General features: G+C 40.8%; 2 protein-coding genes across 2 annotated transcripts in view; one reads left to right on the plus strand and one right to left on the minus strand.

Moving 5' to 3' along the window:
- Positions 1 to 27,314, plus strand: part of LOC308086941 (uncharacterized protein) — a gene marked incomplete at its 3' end in the record, with an annotated part of 78,200 nt that overhangs the window by 49,684 nt on the left and 1,202 nt on the right. The window contains exons 2-11 of the mRNA XM_080430584.1: positions 13,488 to 13,613; positions 14,095 to 14,448; positions 14,915 to 15,108; positions 16,095 to 16,201; positions 16,374 to 16,468; positions 16,792 to 16,925; positions 18,133 to 18,254; positions 20,549 to 20,738; positions 21,925 to 22,016; positions 26,937 to 27,052. Of these exons, the coding sequence (XP_080286710.1) occupies positions 13,507 to 13,613; positions 14,095 to 14,448; positions 14,915 to 15,108; positions 16,095 to 16,201; positions 16,374 to 16,468; positions 16,792 to 16,925; positions 18,133 to 18,254; positions 20,549 to 20,738; positions 21,925 to 22,016; positions 26,937 to 27,052 (1,511 nt within the window). The 5' untranslated portion in view covers positions 13,488 to 13,506. The remainder of the gene's footprint in view (positions 1 to 13,487; positions 13,614 to 14,094; positions 14,449 to 14,914; positions 15,109 to 16,094; positions 16,202 to 16,373; positions 16,469 to 16,791; positions 16,926 to 18,132; positions 18,255 to 20,548; positions 20,739 to 21,924; positions 22,017 to 26,936; positions 27,053 to 27,314) is intronic.
- Positions 5,702 to 11,341, minus strand: uba52 (ubiquitin A-52 residue ribosomal protein fusion product 1). The gene is made up of 5 exons (XM_080430825.1): positions 11,301 to 11,341; positions 10,579 to 10,690; positions 9,079 to 9,165; positions 7,061 to 7,163; positions 5,702 to 5,852 (listed from the first exon to the last, which is right to left on the minus strand). Exons 2-5 carry the CDS (start codon positions 10,679 to 10,681, stop codon positions 5,759 to 5,761), a joined length of 387 nt encoding a protein of 128 aa, XP_080286951.1. The 5' UTR covers positions 10,682 to 10,690; positions 11,301 to 11,341; the 3' UTR covers positions 5,702 to 5,758.

Consider the following 27,314-nt stretch of genomic DNA (forward strand, 5'->3'; position numbering starts at 1 on the left):
TATTCCCAGGCGGTCTCCCATCCAAGTACTAACCAGGCCCGACCCTGCTTAGCTTCCGAGATCGGACGAGATCGGGCGTGTTCAGGGTGGTATGGCCGTAAGCAACAGTTGCAGTGGCCGGTAGGCCTTATATAGATGACAGTGGCCCTGCTGTGGAGTGTGTTTATTCCTTTACTCTACTTAGGCTGGGCTGCTAAAGGGTTAGAAGTGACATTTTTCAGCAGTGACATTTTGTTAGTTAGTGCTGCATTCATAATAAACATGACGATTGCTCATTCAGTCTGCCAAATGAAAAAAAGCTTACAGCACCTGGTATTCCCAGGCGGTCTCCCATCCAAGTACTAACCAGGCCCGACCCTGCTTAGCTTCCGAGATCGGACGAGATCGGGCGTGTTCAGGGTGGTATGGCCGTAAGCAACAGTTGCAGTGGCCGGTAGGCCTTATATAGATGACAGTGGCCCTGCTGTGGAGTGTGTTTATTCCTTTACTCTACTTAGGCTGGGCTGCTAAAGGGTTAGAAGTGACATTTTTCAGCAGTGACATTTTGTTAGTTAGTGCTGCATTCATAATAAACATGACGATTGCTCATTCAGTCTGCCAAATGAAAAAAAGCTTACAGCACCTGGTATTCCCAGGCGGTCTCCCATCCAAGTACTAACCAGGCCCGACCCTGCTTAGCTTCCGAGATCGGACGAGATCGGCCGTGTTCAGGGTGGTATGGCCGTAAGCAACAGTTGCAGTGGCCGGTAGGCCTTATATAGATGACAGTGGCCCTGCTGTGGAGTGTGTTTAATCCTTTACTCTACTTAGGCTGGGCTGCTAAAGGGTTAGAAGTGACATTTTTCAGCAGTGACATTTTGTTAGTTAGTGCTGCATTCATAATAAACATGACGATTGCTCATTCAGTCTGCCAAATGAAAAAAAGCTTACAGCACCTGGTATTCCCAGGCGGTCTCCCATCCAAGTACTAACCAGGCCCGACCCTGCTTAGCTGCCGAGATCGGACGAGATCGGGCGTGTTCAGGGTGGTATGGCCGTAAGCAACAGTTGCAGTGGCCGGTAGGCCTTATATAGATGACAGTGGCCCTGCTGTGGAGTGTGTTTATTCCTTTACTCTACTTAGGCTGGGCTGCTAAAGGGTTAGAAGTGACATTTTTCAGCAGTGACATTTTGTTAGTTAGTGCTGCATTCATAATAAACATGACGATTGCTCATTCAGTCTGCCAAATGAAAAAAAGCTTACAGCACCTGGTATTCCCAGGCGGTCTCCCATCCAAGTACTAACCAGGCCCGACCCTGCTTAGCTTCCGAGATCGGACGAGATCGGGCGTGTTCAGGGTGGTATGGCCGTAAGCAACAGTTGCAGTGGCCGGTAGGCCTTATATAGATGACAGTGGCCCTGCTGTGGAGTGTGTTTATTCCTTTACTCTACTTAGGCTGGGCTGCTAAAGGGTTAGAAGTGACATTTTTCAGCAGTGACATTTTGTTAGTTAGTGCTGCATTCATAATAAACATGACGATTGCTCATTCAGTCTGCCAAATGAAAAAAAGCTTACAGCACCTGGTATTCCCAGGCGGTCTCCCATCCAAGTACTAACCAGGCCCGACCCTGCTTAGCTTCCGAGATCGGACGAGATCGGGCGTGTTCAGGGTGGTATGGCCGTAAGCAACAGTTGCAGTGGCCGGTAGGCCTTATATAGATGACAGTGGCCCTGCTGTGGAGTGTGTTTATTCCTTTACTCTACTTAGGCTGGGCTGCTAAAGGGTTAGAAGTGACATTTTTCAGCAGTGACATTTTGTTAGTTAGTGCTGCATTCATAACTAGAAAAAGTGCTCCTCGGAGCACAGGTCTCCGCCAGGTCAGGTAGGTTATTGTGGCCTTCTGGTGGCGCTATAATAGGCCAATGTGAAAAGGGTGCCATTTCTTCGTAGGCCTTGCACGGCAATCGGACACTGCATTCATGATTTGAGGCATTTTGTTCAAAAAATGTGTTTTGCTAAATTGGACCTGCTGGTAGCGCTACAGTATAACAGGCCCATGTTAAAAGGGTGGCATTTGCTCCTCAACATAGTGTGAATGAACGTGCAAAGTTTGACCGCAATCGGATGCTGTATTCATGATTTGCGGCATTTTGTTCAAAACAAGGCACTACTGCAAACTTTAGATGTCAATCTTAGCCAATCAGGATGGAATATGAAATATCAAATACATCCGTCTTGATCACATGACTATAGAGATCATGTGTACCGATTTGCGTGAAATTTGGATCAAATCGGAAGGAGTAATATAAAAAAATGTGTTTTACATAAGTCGGCCTCCTGGTGGCGCTATAAAAGGCAGATGTGAAAAATGCAGGGCAAGGGTTTTTCCTTGACCTCTAGGGAGTACGCTTACAAAGTTTTACACAGATCGGTGCAGTTATAGGTAAAAACACGAATCGGCCTGTTATAGCGCCACCATGAGGCTGATTTGAAAATTTTCAAGTGGCATTTCGTCCTCGGCATAGTGGGAATATGCGTGCAAAATTTCAAGGAAATTGCATGCTGTGTTCATGATTTGAGGCATTTTATTCAAAACGGAGCACTCCTGCAAATTTTGGAAGCCATTTTTAGCCAATCAGGATGGAATCAGGGTCCCCACACATTTTTACCAATAAATTTCCAAAACTTTTCCAGAATATTTAACCCAATTTCCAGGCCTATATAACAATCATTCAGCGCAATAATAATAATACTCCTATGTGCAATGCCCAAAGACAGGCAGTGCAGCAAAAATAAAGCATAGAATGGTATAATTCCATTCCAAATTTCATTTTTATTTCAGCCAAATGTACTGACTAACTACGCATCACGCTGCAGCACGTTGTGAGCTTGTAGATCTGTTCTTTTTGTCACATCCGGTATAGAGCCCGACCGATGCCAGATTTTTTTATTCCGATGGTACTAATAGTCATAGTACCATTTGTACACTCTCAGAGTTAGGATTTCAAAGTATAGATTGGGGTCCCAGAGAGAGCAAATGGTATCAAATGGGGGTCCATGGCCTAATGCTTATTATTAATGTTTAAATTAAAAAAGTATGAGAACCACTGCCCTACTTCATCATACAAGAGTGTCACACTGTAAGAGTAAAAATAGCAGATCTACAAGCTCCCAACACGTTGAGATACAATGCGTTGTGAACGCAGATGTGAACTTCTCTTTATTTTAATGTTGGCCTATAAAATTAGATTTTTTTTCCAGTAATTCATTCATTTCTATTGCTTGCTGGATATTAAGACTCATCATTTTGGGGTTTTATTGTATTTTGTCATACATTTATTAATCTATATGCTGCTGATCAAATGTTGGGTTTGGCCTACTGTTTGATTTGCACACATGCTCTGCCATTGACAATGAATGAGACGGCTGCTAAGCAGTTCACTAGTGTTATAGGCTACCAGTTACCTCTACTGGGTGGTTCTACAGTAGTAAAATAGCCGTTCCAACGTTCTTAGTGTATGGTAAATTAATGATAAAAAGCATCGGGCCACATCGGTGAAATAATGACCGATGTCCGATGTTGGCACGGGTTCCAAAATGACCGATACATCGGTGAGACCGATGTATTGGTCGGGCTCTAGCAGTATACATTAGGCTGCAATCACAGAGCCCGTTCGGCGAAAAACTACTTATGTTACATATTTTGTGTAATGTTATACATGTTTTGGAAAATGTTTTTTATTAACAAAATAGCCAAAAACAATGCATTTTTCCAGGACCCTTGATAAATTCCAGGACCCTTGATCAATTCCAAACCTTTTCCAGGACTGGAAAAAGTTTTCCAATTTCAAAATATTTACAGAAATTTCATGACCGTGGGGACCCTGTGGAATATGAAAAATCTGAAAGACCCTTTTCTTTTAATGACTATAGAGATACTGTGTACAGATTTACGGGGTTTTTGGACAAGATCTGTAGGAGTACTGTCAAAAAATATGTTTTGCACAAATCGGCCTCCTGGTGGCGCTATAAATGGCCCATGTGAAAAATTTGGGGCAGAGGTTCTGCTGTGGCATCCAGGGAGTGTCTGTGCACAGTTTCACTGCGAGCAAGCAAACGGTGCCGGAGATTAGCTGTCCACAGACAGAATGACGGACGGACGGACGGACACACACACACGGACGGGGGGCAAAACATACTCTCTCGCCATGCCTTTCGGCCTGGCAGTTCACTAGTGTTATAGGCTACCAGTTACCTCTACTGGGTGGTTCTACAGTAGTAAAATAGCCGTTCCAACGTTCTTAGTGTATGGTAAATTAATGATAAAAAGCATCGGGCCACATCGGTGAAATAATGACCGATGTCCGATGTTGGCACGGGTTCCAAAATGACCGATACATCGGTGAGACCGATGTATTGGTCGGGCTCTAGCAGTATACATTAGGCTGCAATCACAGAGCCCGTTCGGCGAAAAACTACTTATGTTACATATTTTGTGTAATGTTATACATGTTTTGGAAAATGTTTTTTATTAACAAAATAGCCAAAAACAATGCATTTTTCCAGGACCCTTGATCAATTCCAAACCTTTTCCAGGACTGGAAAAAGTTTTCCAATTTCAAAATATTTACAGAAATTTCATGACCGTGGGGACCCTGTGGAATATGAAAAATCTGAAAGACCCTTTTCTTTTAATGACTATAGAGATACTGTGTACAGATTTACGGGGTTTTTGGACAAGATCTGTAGGAGTACTGTCAAAAAATATGTTTTGCACAAATCGGCCTCCTGGTGGCGCTATAAATGGCCCATGTGAAAAATTTGGGGCAGAGGTTCTGCTGTGGCATCCAGGGAGTGTCTGTGCACAGTTTCACTGCGAGCAAGCAAACGGTGCCGGAGATTAGCTGTCCACAGACAGAATGACGGACGGACGGACGGACGGACACACACACACGGACGGGGGGCAAAACATACTCTCTCGCCATGCCTTTCGGCCTGGCGGAGACAATGAGTGCAAACCGCAATGCTCTTTGAGCATAAAGGTTTCTATCAGTTAACATGAAAATGTATTGTTTATTAAAGAGCTGGAGAGACCATTACTGAACAAACACGCAGGGGTTTTCAACCGGTGGCCCGCAGACCACGTGCATTCAGAACGTTTTTTTTTAACTTTGTGAATAAACATTAGTCAAATCTAACATTTCAAAAAGTCAAGTGAATGCTTACCATGTAAACAGCCGTTCGCTGCTAATGCGCACAGATTTGATTTATAGACTGGTATTGTACTTGGAGGTGAACTTGCAATTTACTACTGAAGTTTATCCTGGAGTCTGCCTGCAGTAACCACCATGGATCTTTTCGTAATCGTAACAAGAAAAAAAGCTGGTTAATACTAGGGCCGTGGTTTACTGATAATAAAATGCTTTGAATGTTTGTTTTTTCCAGCTCATGAATGTAGCCTATGATCAGTGAAGAAAAAAAAAATCTTAACCCGTGGGATGAGTCCATGATGGACCCATCAGACACAATAGTGGTGGTCCCCGGTTGCTCTTAGTCAGGATGGTGGTCCTGGTCCCTGGGTCAAAATCTGTAAACCCCTGCTCTATAGTAATATTATTAACAGAATATAGAACGTTATATATAGAACTCCCCCAAAATATTTCACTTACGCCACCTTTAACTACATGAGATAAAAATAATTTCACACAAACACCATTAAACCATTTCACCATTTATTGAACAAAACGAAGACAGCGTTAACAGCCATGTGAGTCGTCTACTTCAGCTTCTTCTTGGGGCGCAGGTTGTTGGTGTGTCCACACTTCTTCTTGCGACAGTTGACCGCACGTGGGTGGAGACGGGCGTAGCACCTGTAACACAAGGTCAGTCAGTGGTCATGGTTGGGGATGGGTTCTTTTTAATGCATGGATTAAAGCAAAAAATATCAACTCTGACAGAAAAAAAATTCTATTCATCCTATAAGAACGCGCCTGATCCCATTGGTTCACCGATCTGTCCGTCAGCCCCCACCCTGTCAACACAACATTTGGAGCGACACTCACTGCACTCTAGTTGGTTGGGGAAATGAAACACTTCCTATGCCCGGAACACCGACTCGCTGGTCCAGGCTTTTATTTTTTAGCAAAAATAAAAAATAAAAGCCTGGAAATCGAGGCTACTTTTCCTCTTATCAACAAAACCTTACATAATCATCTAATCAATTATTTGAAGATAATTGCAATTATTTTGCATAATAGTCATATAAAATTGCTAAAATATCAGATCACAATGCGTAAATGCATTGTCAGTTTGTAGATCGGCCATTTCCGCTATTGAACATTTTTGAAGGTACAAAAATAACTGCAAAACAATCAGAGCAGCTTGCTTTACAACACTGTTTTTCCAGAATCCTGTCTCTGACAGACTTGTGAGCGAGATGATCAGAGATCTCTAAATTCAATGAATAGGCTAAAACTGGGAGATAACGATTAGGAGATTTAAGAATGAACAGCATCATAGAACCAATTCAAAGACTTTAGGGTTGTCCTTCATATTGGGATAGTATCAGGATTGGTTTTCAGAGCAGCAGGTGTAAGATTGTTCAGACTTATTTTCTCTGCAGTACAAGCCCATTCAATAAATGTACCCATGTATTAGTAGGCATCAGCAGACATTGTATGGCTATTGGCTACACAAGAATACATCAGACATGGCTCACCACATTCTTCAGTCTCAACTGAGGCATTTGAGAACATTCTACAACTACACTCTTTTCTACAAATTCCCTGTAATATCTTTAACGACTTGTGAATGTGCTTTATTTCTTTTTTGAGGTGGAAATACAAGAACAGATTAGTCTTTATTAGTGTTCCAGGCCTTTCGGCACAGAGTTGCCCATTCATGTAGGCAGCCCTGCTTCCTAGAGCTGGGTCTCTCTGAGCCTCCACTGGATTATACTCAGTCACTCTGACAGACAGGCATAGTGGCGGGAGGCTACACATTACCATTTCTCTACATTCTCTTAAGCTTTTATTATTACGTGCTATATAAAACTAGTATGATGATTTGTTGTACTTACTTGCGGCAGATCATCTTGTCACAGTTGTACTTCTGGGCCAGCATCCTCAGAGATGGCTCGATGATGCCACCACGCAGACGCAGCACCAGGTGCAATGTGGACTCTGGTGGAGAGAGGACAGTACACGGTTTAAACATGCTTCAATTAAACAGTTTAAGATTAAAGGGAGTGTAAGTGATACGTTTGATAAAAACCAAGTTTGTTAAAAAGTTAAAGCTCTATATTCTCACGCTACCAATTTTATCCAGTCAGGATAGAGGACACAACAAATATTATTCATCAACTTCAATTGTAGGTTTCCCGTTCCAGTTTTGTTTGCTCATTTTGTTTCATTACTTCGCATTTTCTCCTGATTGGTTAGTTCAAATTTCTATCCTCCTCACCTGAAAATGTATTTTGTGTTTACTTAAGTGCTAGAGACGGGGCAACCCCTTAAAAGAATTCTATAGCAATGATTACTACCAGAATACAGATATTTAACACTTATTTTAAACAGAAATATCACTTACATCTATACACCATGACAAAACTGTGTTGCTTGCCAAAAGGAACTGTGTTTCAAGGTAACACAAGTAAGATCAGTTCTGATTGGCAAGCGACAACATTGTACTACCACCTGATTCGAATGCTACCAATGCATTGAATGGGAGATTATCACGTTGTATCAGAGCTTTGAATGGGCGAAGTAGGCGACCTACTACCTACCCGCGATTTATCAGACCATTCATTTGGGTGTTATCAAGACATACTGACCTACCAACTGACATGACTTAATAGTTCAGGTTTCGGACCATGACGGAGGCGCGCAGTCACCAGTCACCCCGTGAAGGACCACCGAGGGAGCTAAGGCGACCGAGTTGCCGTCCTGAACGGTGTGACGTTCGCCTGTGCCTACTCAGCGCCGTTCGAGTTATGTACCGATAGGCACAGAATCGTAAATATTGTTGTGGGGACTGCTCCGCCTCCAAGTAGGTCAGTAGCTCCTAAATGAATGGTCTGATAAATCGCGGGTAGGTAGTAGGTCGCCTACTTCGCCCATTCAAAGCTCTGATACAACGTGATAATCTCCCATTCAATGCATTGATAGCATTCGAAGCCGGTGGTACTACTGAGTAATGCTTTAGACAGCAAAGCATTCTTTAAACCGTCCTGATTTTAAACTTCTTTCAACCCGACATCCTTCTTTTGGGTGAAAATGTACAGAAAGTGGAAATAGCCCATCTACAAGCTAGAGCAATGATCTTTTAGCTATTTTCGCTACCCAACAGTTGTATAACAAAGTTGACTGGTATCCCCAGTGCTCCGTCTACAATAGGCCCTCTTCTTTTCCCCCTTTACACAAAATAATCAATCACTTCACCGAAATGAGCAATTCTACAATTATTTTCTCTGCAGTCCAAGTCCATTGAATGAATTTAGATGTTTCCAAATGTATTAGTAGGCAGTACAGACATCGTATGGGTACACAATACATCAGACATGGCTCAACACACTTTTCAGTCTCAACAACTGTTGCATTTGAGGAGATTCTACAACTACACTTTTCAACAAATTCCCCCTAATATTTTTATCGAGTTGCTTTATTTATTTTTTGAGGGAGAAATACAAGAACAGATTAGTCTTTATTAGTGTTCCAGGCCTTTCGGCACAGAGTTGCCCATTCATGTAGGCAGCCCTGCTTCCTAGAGCTGGGTCTCTCTGAGCCTCCACTGGATTATACTCAGTCACTTGACAGACAGGCATAGTGGCGGGAGGCTACACATGTTATTTTCTCTTAAGCTTTTATTAATAAGTGCTATATAAGGACTAGTAGTATGATAATTTATAGTACTTTTTTCAACTATTTGATGATCTACAATTAGATCTATTTTTTTTTTACATAATGTTCACCTCAAAATAGGGATGCTAGAGTTCATGAAGTTAACTTTGAACCAGCATCTGGACTGGGTGATTTACACACATCTGTGCTCTTTCATAATGGGCATTAGCATTATGGTGATAGTTAATTAATCTCTCACCTTTCTGAATGTTGTAGTCTGAAAGGGTGCGTCCATCTTCCAGCTGTTTGCCGGCAAAGATCAGACGCTGCTGATCAGGAGGAATACCTGAAAACACCAAAACAAAACCAACCTTTAACAGCCATCATGAACCAGTATGAGCCATTCTCCAGTTCAGTGGATGTTTAGCCACTCAGATGGTTCTCAGTGGTTAGTACAAGTTCTTTTTTTTTTTTTAACTTTAGTAGCAATACCACAATGTAGAAATACTCCAATTTTAGTTGAGTAAAAGTATTGGCAATTTTGCATCAAAAAATACTGGATCAGATTAATCTGGAAATTTACAACAGCAGCTGCTGGGGTCGCATAATCTCATATGTCACCAATGTTGGCGTAACGCTGCCTTGGCCTTTTGAATTGGCCTGTTGTTTAAATGAGTTATACAAATGAACTTGCCTTTCCTAGCTGTACACCACACTTTGATGACAGTACAAGTCGAGGCTGGTTCAGAATATAAAAAAATGCAACGCCACAAGGCTAAGATACGTCAGTGGTGCTAGTCAGAGTTGTGTGAACAGAGTGGTTATGGGAATATAATTAATTGCCATCGCTTTCCCTTAATTTAATTTGCTAGCAGAAAAGAGCATTCTAGGCAGCACTTGTTCTTGGCTGGACGAGATGTGCGATCGGCGAATAGCTCTACTTGGTTACCAAACTACCTGCGGTTGTCTCATGATGGAAGAAATGTTCCAGGCCTTTCGGCACAGAGTTGCCCATTCATGTAGGCAGCCCTGCTTCCTAGAGCTGGGTCTCTCTCAGCCTCCACTGGATTATACTCAGTCACTCTGACAGACTGGCATAGTGGCGGGAGGCTACACATGCAGTATGTCAAGTAAATGCATATTTAGTGTTCACCCACTTAAACCCACCGGATACAGGATAGGTGGGCACTAGGGACATCTGGGCACCTCGATGTAAATTTATTTATTTTGTACAAAATGTTACGATAAAATACTTGAAAAATAGTCTTCAGAGACGTAAAGTATACGTGTGAACATGCACAGTACATCATTATCAGACTTAATTTTATCCTTCGACTTGTTTATGTCCCAAAAATGATTGGATACACAGGTTTTGTAGCAATCGTAGAAATATTAGACCTTAATTGACTTATGTTATAATCATGTATACTTTACTTAAAAACATATTCCAAATATTGTATTTAACATTTTGGGGAAAAATTGCCTAACACAGAGGTGCCCACTCGTTACTAACCCACCCTCTATACTTTATCCCCTAAAGAGTCATCTCCTTATCCCGTTCACACCAAATCCCTTCATCCTAAATGACCAATCTACAAGCTCACAGCACGAATGTTTGCCTAATCATGACATGATGCCCAGGATAGGAACGCTACAGAATTCACAACGTTTCACTAGTTCCCACAGTGTAGAAATTGGACCCTTAAGTGTACATAAACACTGAGGAAGGATACATTATTTTATAGTGTACACAACTGACCTTCCTTATCCTGGATCTTAGCTTTAACATTTTCAATAGTGTCACTGGGTTCCACCTCGAGGGTGATGGTCTTCCCCGTCAGGGTCTTCACGAAGATCTGCATCTTGACAGGCTAAGGAGAATCATCAAAACAAATCAACGTTAGTTAAATTCATTAAAAAGGGGAGATCACCTGATAATCGTTAGGTCAAGAGAAAATAGTACATATACAAGCTCACAACGCGTCTTGAACTTTTATTTTCGGAGGAGAAAACGAATCGTTAGTTAAATCCATTTTTAAAAATGGTATAACACCCGATAATCGTTAAGTCGAAAGAAAATAGCAGATTTACAAACTCACAACGCGTCACCGAGCGACGCGTTACGAGCTTGTAGATCTGCTATTTTCGGAGTCATCTGTATAATACAAAATAAGCATACGAGGGGGTTACTATGATCAGTTAGTTAATGAACAGATGGATTCATTAATAATAAAACATTAATTAATGTGGGCCCGTCCGTGTAGCCTGGCAGAGTTAGCATTAGCTCAAGGCCTCGCCATCGCCACATGTTGGGTAGATTCGAACGTGTCTTTTTAAGTGTCATTTTCGGCGTGAAGGCGACCACCCGGCGGTTCAATAGTAAATATAAACCCTAACAAAGAAGGAACGGTGTTTTTATAACAGTTTGTGGACGTTTATTAATGTATAAAAACGTTTAAGAAGTGAGAGACGTGAACCCACCCGGCTGACAGCTGAGCCTCCACGGAAAGAGAGAGCATGCGCGGCGCGAGCGGAACTTGTACCGGATAATTTCCTGCTGCTACTAGCGTTGCCATACTTTGTGAGAGAAATAAGCAACCAAGCAAAAATGAAGCAATTTTATTAAGCCACATGAGCGCTTTAAACCTATATATTACACCGGCTATTTGAAAATAGCCAATCTACAAGCTCAAGTGAAAATAAGCAAAATAAATGTTGAATATTTGTGGGAAATGTAGAATATTTTTGAATCATTTTAACAACACAAGTTTTGTATGGGGGTCCCTGGCCTGGCACAATAATTTTCAGATTGGGGGGGGGGCTTGGATAATTACATATTAATTTGGGGGTCCTTGACTTGAAAATGAGTGAGACACACTGGTTTGAACAACATTAGGAAGCAAGCCCAAAATAAGCAACTACACTTTAGAAACAAGCCCAAAAAAACGCAACCCACAACTACCGATATTTACAAGCGACTTTGGAGAAGAACGAGCCCAACGTCGCGTATAATAAGCAGACATGGCAACCCTGCTATTGGGTCATTTCCTGCTGTTACTCAACGTCTGGTCCGGGGCCCAAAACCAGGGGTACGGCCACGGGTCTGTGACTCTGAGAGTTTTTATAATTATAAATAATAATAATATTTTTTCCTCTTGCCATGTAGCACTTTGAAATTTGTGTCAAATCTATTGTGCGTTACAAATAAAATGTATTATTACTTTTATTATTTTACAGTGTGGGGGTCCCGGAGCAAAACAAATAAATACATAAATAAAATAAAATAAAATGGGGGTCCGTAGGCTAATGCAGTGCTTCTCAAAGTGTGGTCCGGGGACCAGCATGGGTCCTGGGTTAATAACCTCCATGTCCATGCACAAAACAACCCTGGTTTTGCATGGCTGTGACAGACCACATGTAGACATCTTGCAAACTGATATTGTAAGCTTATCCACAGAAATGTTGAATTATGTATAAGATCATTGAGGGGGACTGCTAGTTACCTCTAACTACCTAAAACATTATGTACTTATCTATGTTAAAGGTAAGTAACTTCAATTAGCTCGCTTTCAATGCTGTCTTGTAAACTGGTAAACAAGTCTGAGATGATTGTGAACAATGGTTCAAACATTGGACACAAGTTTTCAAATAATTGTAGTGGAGTAAAAGTACAATATTTGCCTCTGAGATGTAGTGGAGTAGGAGTAAAAGTGCTGAAAAGTGGAAATACTCCAGATAAAGTAAAAATATCTCAAAATTGTACTTAAATAGTAAGTACAGTACTTGAGTAAATGTACTACAGTATAGTTACTTTACACCACTGCTAACTGCAGAAAGGAGGGATCCACTGCTATGAATAATTAATTGCTGTGGGGGGTAATCAGGCTTTTGTGTCTCTGTTTATACTTTGGAATAAACATTAGGCCACCAATGATTGCACTGCACTTATATTGCTGCAATCATTGATTTTAAGTTTGTAAATGTTTTAGTTTTTCTATTGTGGTTAGACTTAGAACATGATTCTGTGTTGCTGTTTTCTTCTGAGCATGAGACACATGACATCATCATTTTCTGTGTCATCATGGTTACCATGACGAGGGATGGTTGCTGCTCAGGAGAGGATGGGGGGTAGCTCGCTGCAAAGTAGACACAGTAATTTAGCGTACGGATAAGAAGGTAAGGGATGTAGGGTTGCAAGTATCGAATATTTTCTAGATTACTTTTTTGATTAATAGAATAATTGAGATGCGTGAATAATTGAGAACCACTTAAAGGGATAGTTCACCCCCAAAATGACTTTTTTCCTATCAATTAGTCACCCAATGGAGACTTGAATTCATGGATATTTTTTTTGGGGTGAACTATCCCTTTAAGTTTTTTATACTTAGTGAGATTTATAGTTAGTAAAATAGTGAAAATAGTGCATTGCATTGTGACACGTTGTGAGCTTCTAGGTTGGCTATTTTCACAGTTTTATTTTCACTTTACACATTTTTAGAAACCTTTCGCCTATGCTGCCATGTCCAAAATAGGGATTGATTATTAATCCATTACTTTATTACATTATCGATTCTTTTTTAAATTTGATTAAATTGATTAGTTCCCATTAAAACCGGGAAAGCATCTGTGTCATTAACGGGTTAACTGTTGCACCCCTGGATAATACAGTAAGGCAAAAGGAGCCAACATGGCTGTGGCGGTCAGAACACCCATCCAAACCCCCCCTGAGGGCATCAACTTCCTGCGGTCCAGTCACATCCCATTCTCTGGTCCCAGCGCTGCTTTCACTACAAGGTTATTAGAGTTTTTTTTTATTATTTCTTTAATGTTTTTTATTTCATTTAGACTTTTTGTTTTCAATTTCAGATTTGGTTTGATTGTGTGTGTTTTTTTTAAGCGGCTTAGTTTAGTTTATATTTTATTAGTTTTAGTGTTAGTTTTATAAATTGTAATATGGATTAATAAGGGGCGAGATTCAGCAAGGTAAAACAAGTAGCAAAAACAGCAGGTCTACAAACCTTGTAGATCTGCTTTTTCCCCCTATTTTTTAAGATTTGGAAAATAAATTACAACAGGGCTTAAAACTGGCACTGATAAAAATATGAAATATTAATAATATCCACACAAAATATAAGACTTATACAGTGTACTTATACAGAGACAAAGATTAAAATCTAAGGACATTTTCTCAATGATGTTAGTTATTAATTTCAGTTTGTTTGGTAAAAAACTTTCAGTTAGTAATCGTTTAATAATAATGCCATATCCCAACTAGTTTCCAGGCAGACTTCGGCTCTTTCTCCAGCCCACCCTGCAGGACCCCGGCCGTTCCTCACCCCACCCCGGCCCAGGTGGAGCACAGGGACGTGGGAAACATCAAGGAGTTCAGGACAGAGTCGGGGGACTCCTTCCAGCGGCGCCCCCAGCAACAGGTGACTAAGAGGGGTCAAACCCCGGCCTGGACCAAACTCACCACCAACTTCAAGATGCATGCGGACCCACGGGAGGTGACGGAGCTCAGCGTGCAGAGCCACAGCTACACCCCACCACACACCTCCACCTTGTCCAGGGAGGTGACGGAGATCACGGACCCCCAGAGCAACCCACCACCACACCCTTCCAGCCCGAGGTTCTTGTAGTTTAGCATTTTCCATTCGTTTACATTTTTTATTTCATCTTGACTTTTTCTTTTAAATTTAAGTTAGTTTTTTTTGCTAGTTTATTATATATATTTTTTTTGTTTAGTTAGTATTAATTTTTATTTTTCATTGGTAGGGGAGTGGGGTATTAGGGTAGTTCAGTGTTGTGAAGTTGCACATTTTCCTTTTTATTTTATTTTTTATTTCCTTTAATTTGAATTTTTTAAGATTATGGAATTAAAACAGGGCTTAAAACTGGCACAGCTAAAAGTTTATTTTCGTTATTTGGTTACTTTGAACTGTAATACTCTTGGTTTACCTATGATCCTACGTTACTATTTCTATGCATTTGATGTATTACCTTGTGTTGTCCTTGCTTACTGTAAATCGCTCTGGATTAAGAGCGTCTGCTAAATGCCTAAATTGTAAATTGTAATTGTAATAACGCTGCTCCAGCCTCTCCAGGGAGCTCATGGTGCAGGCCCAGAGCTACACCCCACAGCCCTCCACCCGTCCCAGTGAACCCGACCCAGCCAGAGCCTTCAGGTGGGGCCGGGCGGAGGAGGAGAAGCTTCCAGAAAGCACACACAGAGCCTCCTTCACACCTCTCTGTGTCTCTCCTGTGGTTAAGGCCTCAGCCAAACATCTGGGTCAGTGACCTCAAACCTTTTCATTTGAAGGACCCCCAGTTTTGTATGCATTAGGAGGACCACCAACCCCCATTACTCTGAGAGTGTACGAATGGAACCAAATGGACCCGTAGGGGTCCATTTGGTTCCATTCGTACACACTCAGAGTTACAGACCTAACTCTCAATCATCTTGCTGGGGGGACGCCCTGAAAGCCCCACAAAGACCCTTGGGGGTCCTCGAACCCCGCTTTGAGAACCACTGACTGATCTAGGTCAGTGGTCCTAGAGATTACAGATCCATGTCAAATGACTGATTAACCAAAATCATATTTTTGGCAGTTGACTTTTTCTTTTTAATTATTTTTAGTTCACCAAATAATGTAGGCTACATTAGTTTGGTATTAACTTTACGAGGGGCATGATCACTGGGTCAAATATTGAACAGTAACTTTCTTTCAGAATGAGTAACAGCATACACTCTAAACAGCAAAATAGCACTAAAAGTGGTTCTTTGGTTAAACATGCTATATACCAATGTTTTTCAAATGGTGCTATATAGAACCATTAGGTAACTAAACTAAGCTGAAGAACCAGTAGTGAACCTCTAAAGCAGTGTTTCTCAAACAATGGGTCGGGTCCCCTGTTTGGGTCACTGACCCATTTTTATGAGTTGGGACTGAGTAACCCTTTTTTTAACGTTAACTACAGCAACAATTATTTCAAAAATATTTCCAAAAATAAAAACATAGATATGATTTTAAGAACAAAAAAAACTATTTGAAATCAAATCCATTACAAATTTTACTTTTAAGAAATTGTGGAAATAGCTGATCTACAACGGCGAAACAACTTATATTTGGGGTCTTGAGATGAATCGGTTGGGAACTAGTCCTGCTCTATAGCACCTCAACTATCCCAAAGGAGAATCACTGAAGAACCAATATTTTTGTGTGTAGATATTCTTGGAGTTCAATAAATCACTGTAGATGTGTTTGTGTGCTTCAGAGCGATGTTGCACTGTGAAGGGGGACAGCAGAGGTGACACTGCGGTCTCCCACTACGGTGACACCTTCAGAGGACAGTGTCAGCCACCACCTCAACCTGTGGACAAGGTAACACACAGGACACCCACTCACTCATCCACTGGAAGAAGTACAGTATAGTATACTCACATAAGTGAGTATATTAGAGGAAAAAGTGCAAAAGTATTGGCATGGAAAATGTGCTTAAAGTACCAAAAGTAAAAGTAATGACAGTGTATTTGTTGTGTCATAATGTGTTTAGCAGTCCAGCTCCTCGGTGCCGATGGGCGATCAGGTGAAGACGATAGAGAGAGAGACCACTCACGCTGCAGCGTTCACACACACAGCTGTCTCTGGGTGTGTGAGGAACTCAGTCTGTACTTGTCCTTTATTATGACAGTGGTTCTCAAACATTTTGGCCGCAGACCCCCCTTGAAAAGAGAAGGTTCATGTTGTTTTGTTGCAAATTATTATTCAACACTTTTCACAATTTGTAACCCACTTTGAGAACCACTGGTTTATGACACACCATGAATGCAATGCACAGTAAACATTTAAATATACAGTAGCAGCATACAAGTAAAATGTGTTAGAAACATGATGATGAACGAGATGATGGAACACTTTTATGAGTGATTTTAACCACTTGAACCCCATATACTTTGCCGTACAACAAATAGTGAGAATAACCGATCTACCAGCAGAAGAAGTGGAGCTGCTTTGACACCGCGTTGGAAAGTGAATCTTGGGGATGACTTTAAAGAGCCGTGGTCATCAACCTCCAGGGAGGCCTTTGGTGACAATGGCAGGTCAGGTGTGTTCTGTGGACATCGCACAGGATTTGTTCCTGTCAATACATACTACATGCATATATCTAAATGACTGTACACTCACAGTCACAGTTCTTATAGTCTGTAACTCCCTCAATTTATTGATTTTTCCTTGAACCATACATGCACCTTATGTTATGTACATCCCACTGACTGTTATGTACATCCCACTGCTACTTTAATCACACACCTTATGTATAAACCTAGCATGCACCATTATGTATATATTTCACACTGCCATGTTGATGATATCTGACCTGTTTTTCTTCTTTCTCTATCTCGAATTTATCTCGGTGTACAATATTTTGTACACCTGTGATGAGACAATACATTTGAGTTGAGCTGAAAAAACGAAAACGTTGAAAAGTGAGGCTAGGTAGGATTATATAAACAGTATTAGTCTAGGTTTCCCTTTCGCTCAGTCGTCCATCTTTTATCCTCGACTCGAAAGACATGATTCATACTTTATCTACGGCAGTGTTTAAAAGGAAGCCTAACGGAGAAGCTCTTCATATAGACTGGGAGTAAAATGAATGAACACACATCATGGCACATTTAGTTGACGTTGATTAGATGTTAATAACAGTGGTGTAAAGTAACTAAGTAGAAGCACTGTACTTAAGTACAATTTTGAGGTATTTTTCTTTACTGGAGCATTTTAAGTATTTTTACTTCTACTCCACTACATCTCAGAGGCAAATATTGTACTTTTACTCCACAACAATTATTTGAAAACTTTAGTTACTAGTTACTTTGTAGATTTTGATTATTATTACAAAACATACATTAACCACTTCAACCCTATATACATTTCGGCCAATTGAAAATAGCCGATCTATCAGCTCAGAATGCGTTGCGATGCGACGCATTGTGAGCTTGTAGATCTGCTATTTTCAAAAGATGTTTATACAATTTATACATTTGAAAACTTGTGAAATGGGACTTTCTGCATAATGAGTACTTTCTACTTTTGGTACTTTAAGTCCATTTTGATACCAATACTTTTGTACTTTTACTCCATTAAATTTTGAATTGTGGACTTTTACTTGTAACAGAGTATTTCTTCATTGCAGCATTGATACTTTTAGAAAATGTGAATACTTTTTCCACCACTGGTTAATAGACCTGCACCATGTTGAAGGAGGTATTGTCCTGCCTGACTGACTCCATCTATATTGGTGTGTTGATCAGGTGATGCTGTCCTCCTGATGAGGAGGAACAGGAACCTGAGCAGCGTTCCCAGGGGCGACACCCATCAGGGACGCAACAGGGACATGATGTCAGCCACCACCAACAGAACCTTCTTCTCTGAGGTGAAACACTGACCCCTGCTGGGATCTTTAACTTTACTTTATTGTCAATGGTTGTCAAAGTGTCCAAACTCTGAAGAGCGGCAGAGTTAGTTGATATAGTATCAAAATCAGTTTAATCACTTTAACCCAATTTTATACTACGATCTGCAATTTTTGAAAAACATGTAAAAAGCTTGAAATAATGTGGAACATTTTTGAATCATTTAGACATTTTATTTTACACAAATCCTCCTCTTGGGGGTTAAAGGTCATGGCACAAAATCTTTTCAGATGGGGGTCCTCAGCCAAATACATATCAATGTGGGTGTCTTTGACATATAAGTGTTTGAGAACCACTAACTTACTTTATATAACATCTCAGTCAATGAACTGTTTATGAATGTCAGGTTATGTTAAGTCAGAATCACTAATCAAATATAACAAGTGTTGTATCTGTTGTACTTGCCTCTTATTTAATGTGCAATGCAATTCTGATTCCTGTACATACATTGTACTCTGTAGTAAGTGATTTAACCAATTAAACCCTACTACTTAATTGACCGGAGACTATAGGCCTCCTACCTTTGTTGGCTCGAGACCAAATCTCTTCTCAGAAAAAAAATAATCTACAAGCACACAACGCATTGCAGCTTGTAGATCGTCTATTTTCACAGAATGTTCACCCCAGAATAGGAATGCTACAGGGTTCAAGTGTTTAAAGGTTCTATGACATTCATTTCCCCTTTTTTTTTATTTTTTATGTTTTTTGGGGGGGTTTATGACCTCAATTACACCCAAAAAATCTGAACTTTGAACATTCGGTGGATTTTCTGTGGTCTGGGGTTTTCTGAATAATTAGGCTGAAAAGTAATCTGAGCTTGGCCCTTGGGCAGTGAAGTCACTGGCCATTAATCCCGCCCACTCTCCTCCTCGCCCCTCCCCTATCCTTTCCTTTGGGGGGGGGGGGGGGGCGGAGCAGAGGCGATGATTGACAGGCAAAATCCCTCAACTTTATACACGTTTGAAGGACCATGACAAAGACTTTTAATGTGTGGTAAAACTGAACGTCATGAAACCTTTAAGAACTGAATCTCTCTAAGAACTGAGATCACAGTCATCACTCTGTCAGGAAGCAGCAGTGTCTCCACACATTTTTCAGGTCACAGAAGAGAAATGACTCAAGAAGAGTAGATAAAAAGCATAATACAACAAGAGGTATTGTAAGAGCAAGAGATATGACAGTTACTCTACATCTCAAAGTCCAAGAAGTGCAGCCATTTGTAAATGTATTGTAAACATGAATATATGAATATGAATATATGAATATATGAATATATGAATATATGAATATGAATATATGAATATATAATATAATTGGAGTAACCTCTGTCTGTCCGTCCGTCTTGGTGTCCGTCTTGGGTCGACCGGGTATGGGCTAGTGAATATAATTGTCTCCGCCGTAGGTGGAGAGTATGTTTTCGCTTCGTCCCGCCGTGTGTGAGCAAACATTGTTAGTCAAGCTAACATTGGTCAAGCTCCACGTGACACGTGTCAATATGTTGACACCAATGCCTTTGATTGGCTAGACGCTAGAGGGACGCATGACGAAATAAAATCCTATAAATAGGTGTGTCACTTCAAAAAGCTGTTTACATTTTTTGAAGTGAGGTAAGACAGGATCAATCAGTCTTGATTGGAACAGTACCTTCCAGTCCAAATCACCCGTCCGTGCGTGTGTGTGTCCCTCTTGAGAACACCTAACATTGGTCAAGCAAAGGCGCAGAAGGCCAAAGCTAAGAAAGCATACTCATCTACAACAGTAACACAGAAGAGGACTATAGAGTTGAATTGATCCCACAACAAGGCCGAAGTCTTAATACTGTAACAATTGGCCCCCTTGATCAAATACATTATGTAGCACTAGAGAAAACTGACATAGATCAAACACACCAATCAACTGCTGAAACTGTTCAAGACAATGAAGATGAAGAAGACAGACAAGCATTTGAACAAACCAGTCAATTACGACGACTCCCATATGACACATTGCTTCAAGAAGAACATCTTTTAGATGCAGACACTACATATTCAGTCGCTCCTGCAGAACACCAAAAACCACGCGCATTCTACCAAGACGACCCGTTCTACCAAGACGACCCGTGCTATTAAAATAGCACGGGTCTGCTGGCGGAGACTTGTGCTCCGAGGAGCACATTTTCTAGTTGAATTCTGTTTTAGTTGTTGTTCCAATTCTTCTTGGGGGCTTTTGACTCTCCGTTTCTTACCAGCTTTTTGGACTTCCTCTCTCCCCGTAGCAGAACCACAGAGAGCAACCGGTACATGTGTCTGGGGCTGACCGGCGGACCAAGAGCAACGTGGAGTTGGGAGGATCCGGTCTGAGAGGTCAGTGCTTGAGGACCACCATCCAGGACCACTACCCCTGGAGAGGTGGACACAGAGCCACCACATGCACCTGGCCACCAGGATGGGCTCTGTCTGGAGATGGTGAGAGCCACACATGGGATGATACAGATGTTGAGCAGAACAGAAAACCTAGGGAAAGACGAAAAATACACATTTCCCTGAGAAAAGAGAACTATTATAAGAACAATGAAAAGTTATGTTGTAAATACATTTAAAGTTCTAGTAGACAATTATTTTTACCCGGTTTTTCTTCCAATTTAGTCATTTTAGCAATGAATTGCTCCTCACACATTTCTGTGTTGCCACTGCTGTTGTACTGGCTCACCTGCCAGTGAGGAGTCCGCAACGGGAGGACATAGCGCCTCTGTCTTACTCCTCCCATTCAGCATTCCCCGCTGACAGACAGGCACCATCCCAGTCTGTAGGAGTTGCTAGTGCAGCGACAAAGATCACCCTCCCTGCACAGCTTCCCTCCCTGAACATGGTCAATTGGGTTCGTATAGATGCTCGGCCAAGCTGGACGCACCTAGCCTGGCATGGCAAGACTATGCACTGCGTAGATAAAAATAATTTGCACTGGCAGATTCGTCTGGTTTTCCAGGCTAGGACTCACCATGGAGGATTCAAATACTCCACGGTGGTGGACAGGTACTTTAGTCCTGGGCGACCCTCTTTCTTTTTCTTGGGTAATATCTGACAATTTGGTATTAAAAAGGTCTTAAAAGCATTAAATTGTAACCTTTAAAATATTTTGGGGACCACCCTGGGGGTCCCGACCCCCCAGTTTTGTGTAGACAACCAGGTGTCTCCTGTGACACACATAAAGTCACCAGTCCCTTCTTTTCACCTGACTGTCAAATTTCACCGGGACGACGTAACGCTTGTGGAGGAACATGTCCTCCCAGTTCTACTGCGTACTGAACAGTACGCCTCAACCAACCTGTAAAAGTCACTAGTGCAGTGGCAGAGATCACCCTCCCTCCCCACCTGGTTTCACACCCACGCCACGACCACAATCTGACTTACACTGATTACAGTGTATTGCTGTTGAGGTTTCAGTCGTTAAACAGCTCAAACTACAAGATCACGTTCAGATTTGAGCCAAACAGGTTTGATATAATCACGACAGCGAAATGGTGTGTAGACTGTTCCCTGCATAAGAAAGAACTATACTGAAAGTAAAACTTTCTTGTTCAAACTGTCTTTGGCTTGTTACAATTCATGAGCTTTTGTCAGTGCATGTCTCATTAGATAATTTTGTCCTCAGATCCAGGGCCAGTCCACTCCACCGTGCAAGCTGATTTCACTCCACCTCCCCAGACCTGCAGACAGACACTCAACCCTCAACACCTTGACATGGTAAGAGGCCACGAGAGAGATAAACAAACCAAATCCACTCATTCCTCTCTACTAGTTACTTCTTCTAACTCTACTGTTACTACTTCTATCAATACTGTTACCACTTCTACTTACACTACTGTTGCTGTCAGGAACTCAAACTCAAGTTGGACCCAAAATGCAGAACTCAAAGCTTTAACTCCAAGACTCGAACACCAAACTCAAGACTCAGCAAACGAACGTAGGCCTGACCTCGACTAAGTCGACAAGTCGACTGGTTAGTCGCGGGGGGTCCGAGTCGACTGCGTGTCTCTTAGTCGAATCTAGTCGAGAATTCTTTTTTATTTTATTTTTTTAGGGCCAAAAATGTTTTAAATCGTTTTTTGGCCAAGTCTACACCTGCAACCACACGTAACTTCCACTTTATTCTTCTTATTCCTCGTCTTTGTATTGGTATTGTTTGTGTTGGAGCGCCTCAGTGCGGCTGCATGTGCAACCTCTTCCAGAGAGAGATAGAGACACTAGAAACTCTGCTGGAGACACAAAACAAACTGTGTAGACTTGGCCCTTTGAAATAAAATGTATTTTGGCCATAAAAAAAACAAAAAACAAAAAAAAATTCATTAGTCGACTGCCAGTCGACTATTGGCAATTAGTCGCCAATTAGATTCGACTAAACAAATCCTTAGTCGGGGACAGGCCTAGAACGTATACACCAGACTTTACTCCACACATAACTCTCAGATACAAAACAACAATTGAACTAACAAAGAAAACAAGCACTGACAGATTAACTAAAATTCAGCAATGAACAGATGAACTGTAATGGTATAAATAGCCTCTGGAGATAGCTGACCAGGTCCAGTGGTGGTACGCACTATGTACTCAAGTGCTGTAAGTTCAATTTTGAGGTACTTTTACTTTACTGGAGTATTTCCAATTTTCTATACTTTTACTCCACTACAATTATTTGAAAACTTTAGTCACTAGTTACTTACTTTGATTACTATTACAAAACATACATGAACCACTTCAGCCCTATTTAAACTTAGGCTATTTGAAAATAGCTGATCTACAAGCTCACAATGTGTTGCGATGCGACACGTTGTGAGCTTGTAGATCTGCTATTTTCAAAAGATTTTTTTGTTTGTGTTGACATAATGATAACTTTCTGCATAATGAGTACTTTTACTTTTGGTACTTAAAGTATACTTTGATGCCAATACTTTTGTACTTTTACTCAAGTACATTTTGATCACCAGACTTGTAACAGAGTGTTTCTACATTGCAGTATTGATACTTTTACTTAAGTAAAACATTTTAGTACTTTTTCCACCACTGACCAGGTCAATCTCAGTTGGACTTTCGTCGAAGTAATATTCTTTGAGGCCTGTCATTATATTGTAGGTATATTGAGCCCACTGTCTCTGAGCCACTAACCTGCACGGGAGACTTTAACCTTTTAACCTTTTGTCCACTGACCTGTTGACTGACCAGACCAGCCTAGAGAACAGCACCACACGGTCTGGTCTGAGAAATACGCCTAGGTCTGTTTAATACATTGATATTAAAGGTCTCATGACATTCATTTTCACTTTTTTTATTTTCAATGTTTTATTTGGGGTTTTATGACCTCAATTACACCCAAAAAACCTGAACTTAAAACATTCAGTGGATTTTCTGTGGTCTGGGGTTTTCTGAATAATTAGGCTGAAAAGTAATCTGAGCTTGGCCCTTCGACAGTGAGGTCACTGTCGAATAATCCCACCCACTCTCCTCCTCGCCCCTCCCCTCCCCTATCCTTTCCTTTGGGGGGGGGCGGAGCAGAGGCGATGATTGACAGGCAAAATCCCTCACCAGCGACACCCGCAGGCAAAGATTTCTTTTTTCATTGCAGTTGAAAAGGCTTTAGAAATGTGAGAGAAAAACACCTGCCATTGATCACTGGAATGGAATTTTCACTTAAAACTTTTTGTACACTTTTGAAGGACCAGGACAAAGACTTTGAATGTGGTGTAAAAGTGAATGTCATTAAACCTTTAAATTGATATCATGATATGAGATATTGTCTGGCATTTTGGATATTGTAATATCGTGATGAGGCAAAATATTTTATACTTTCAAAAATTGACAAAATATAGTGAATATAGCCGATCTACAAGCTCATAACGCGGTGCAATGGGACTGGCTATTTTGTAGATAGGCTGTTTTCGCGTTTTTTTTTACAATTTTGTAATTATTATCATCACAATATTGATATTGAGGTATTTGATCTAAAATATTGTGATATGTTGTCCATATCACACAGCCCTGGCCCCTAGTCCGTTTTAAGTTGGCATAAATGTATCCAAAGTGACCCCCCCCAACAGGCGCACACACACACACACACACACACACACACACACACACACACACACACACACACACACACACACACACACACACACACACACACACACACACAGAGTTATGAAACTGTAGTTATGAAATGTCTTTCTGGAAATACTGTAGTTATTGATGAGATTGGCTATCGGTACAGTACAGATATTGATCATTATGTAATAATGACACAATGACTGAACTATGAACCCAGGAGAATGTACGTCCAGAATGAAAAGTCCAGTGGTTCACACATGAACATGTCATAAAAAATAAACTGTTGTTGGAAATTACGACCCGAAGATGGGTCCCGTCCCGATCCACTATTTTAACTTACGCAATAAAAAAATGAATGTTAACCACATTAAAGGAGTAGTTCACCCAAACAAATTCTTATTTTCGATCAATTACGTAGGGCATTAACGAATAGTGATTTATGGTATTCGAATTATTCGACCCAAAAGTATTCGAATAGTCGATTATTCGGTTTGATTAAAAAAAATTAAAAAGATTAAAAATTTAAAAAAAGTTTTTTTTTTTTTTTTTTTTTTTTCAATGGCATTGATGACTCGACTCAAGGAATGCGAGTTGACGTCACACCAGAGCTCACAGCTGCGTGTCTGCTCTAGAAAAGCCACAAAAAAAAAAAAATCTTAAAAAAAAAAAAAAAAAATGCTTTTTTTTTTTTTTTTTTTCGAATAGTCGAATAGTGGTTTGATAGTCGAATAGTCGGTTTGATATTCGAATATTCGAATATTCGACTATTCTGTGAATGCCCTACCCAGTACACCCCATGAAGCCTTGAATTCATGGAGATTTTTTAGTTTTTGTGGCATTCCTACGCCAATAATTTGATGACCGGCAGTCTCCGCCGTTCACATAGAACGCCGAAGTCTGACGTCATTTACACATCCTTTGTTTGTCTACCTGGTTCGCAGTTTTCCACCCCCGTTCTGAATCCCATAGACGTATTTAATATCGCGTCAAATAAGAACTGTGTTCCAAAAATAAACACATGACCCCGGCGTGTTGACTCTTATGGATATGAAGCATCAACTGACGGTGAGAAAACGCTAATGTTACTTCCGCCGAATTAGTTACATTTTCGCCAGAAACAGACTGTATCAAATATAAGTGACTGACTATCATAAACGATAGAGAACCTCCTCCCTGACAATAACGCCGACACGCGGTGTTTATTTTTGGACCACAATTCTTATATGAGACGATTCTAAGATGACCCAATGTTATTCTCCATAGAGAAATTACTTCCGCAAACCTGGGGATGAACGAGTCACGTCAGGACTTCGGTGCTCTATTACCGCGGGAAGTAGGGCTGCTGGGGGGGCTGCAGCACCCCCTGGAAATAATGTATGAAAAAAATTAAAATTTTTTTTTATTAAAAACATTTTTGCATAATGTGCCTGTTGTTTTTGGTCGTTATTTGGGGGGGATTTAGTGCAATATGTGTTCTGGAACCAAGTTAACTGAATTAAAGTAACAAAACCCCCCCAAAAGAGTAACAAATCCAGAAAAATGCGCGTGTGCATGCGTGCGCATACAGCACCCTTAACCTAAAACGTCTTCCCGCGGCTATGGCCGCTCATCAAATTAAAAAAATCTCCATGAATTCAAGGCTTCATGGGGTGTGTAATTGATAGAAAATATGTATTTTTTTGGGTGAACTATGCCTTTAACTCTGGCATGCCTATTTTGGGCAAATTTGTCAAACATTTGTCAACATCTTGTTAATAAAACAAAATAGCCTTGTTGTATGAAGAAGTAGAGGGGCGTTTTTTTGTGTGACTTTTTTTTACTTCACCTTAAAGGGGTAGAAAACTATAGGCCGATTTTGTAGTTTGATTTCCTGTACTTCATATAGTTTGATTTCCGTACCAAGTATACATGGTAAAAACATGGCAGGCTGACGACCTTATAGCACAGCATAATGTAAGCAACACGGCAGCTAATACAAATATGTGTTAGATTTAGGTGTGCCAACGTGCAAGCACTGACAATACTGTAGAGTAGACTACTGTCAATTAGGCCTGTCCCTGACTAAGGATTTCTATAGTCGAATCTGATTGGCCAATATTTGCCTATAGTCGACTAATAGTCGACTAATGCAACACCCGAATCTTTTTTTTTGGGGGGGCATGATTCGACTGAGATTGGCAGTCGAATCAGTCTGATTCGACTGCCAATCTCTCAGTCGAATCATGCAAAAAAGATGATTAGTTATGCAATAGAGGAACATTCCATTTGGGCTGTAGGGGTGCTTAATGTCTGATTTAACATATACTTGCTTGGTTTCTCCCAAAAAATCATGATGTATATCCTATTTTGGCAAACTATTAGTTAATTAATATAACAAACTAGGCCAATCTCTCAGTCGAATATTTTTTTTTTTTTATAATTCGACTAAGACACCCCTCGACTGATTAGTCGACTATTCGAATAATCGAGGTCAGGGCTACTGTCATATACTAAGCCTGACTTCACCTCACCGAGCTTGTCTCTATCTGACTCACTCACTGTCACTCTCTCTCTCCCTCTCTGCAGATGAAGGAGAGTCACATAAGGGCTCCATGTGTTCAGCATAATTTCAGCACCACACACACAGACTCCTTCCAACTCAAACCTCTGTCCTGTGTCGCCCCGCTGGACCGCCATAAACAGTACCGGACCCATTTCATCCTATAGGCTGAGGTGCATTTCCTGTATCAATAAACGCTGAAACTTTGCTAAAATCCTTCATTGTTTTTTTAGTTTTTTTTATTAAGAGCCAATATGTGATATACTGCACGTTCGCAGGTGGCATCTCTGAATATAAAATATTTAATACACTCATCATCTGAATGTCATTTCAACAGATGTACGATACTCCAAGTCAAATTCTAAATATAAGTAGTTAAAAACATTCAACCGATGAAAAAATAT

Source organism: Gymnoscopelus braueri (genome assembly GCF_963280865.1).
Source record: "Gymnoscopelus braueri genome assembly, chromosome: 6".
Lineage (NCBI taxonomy): Eukaryota > Metazoa > Chordata > Actinopteri > Myctophiformes > Myctophidae > Gymnoscopelus > Gymnoscopelus braueri.

Coding starts and splice junctions, on each gene's coding strand:
- uba52 (XM_080430825.1), bottom strand. CDS start 10,681: ATGCAGATCTTCGTGAAGACCCTGACGGGGAAGACCATCACCCTCGAG. Junction 9,166..10,578: donor TAAGATCCAGGATAAGGAAG/GTCAGTTGTGTA, acceptor TGGTGTTTTCAG/GTATTCCTCCTGATCAGCAG. Junction 7,164..9,078: donor AGACTACAACATTCAGAAAG/GTGAGAGATTAA, acceptor TCTCTCCACCAG/AGTCCACATTGCACCTGGTG.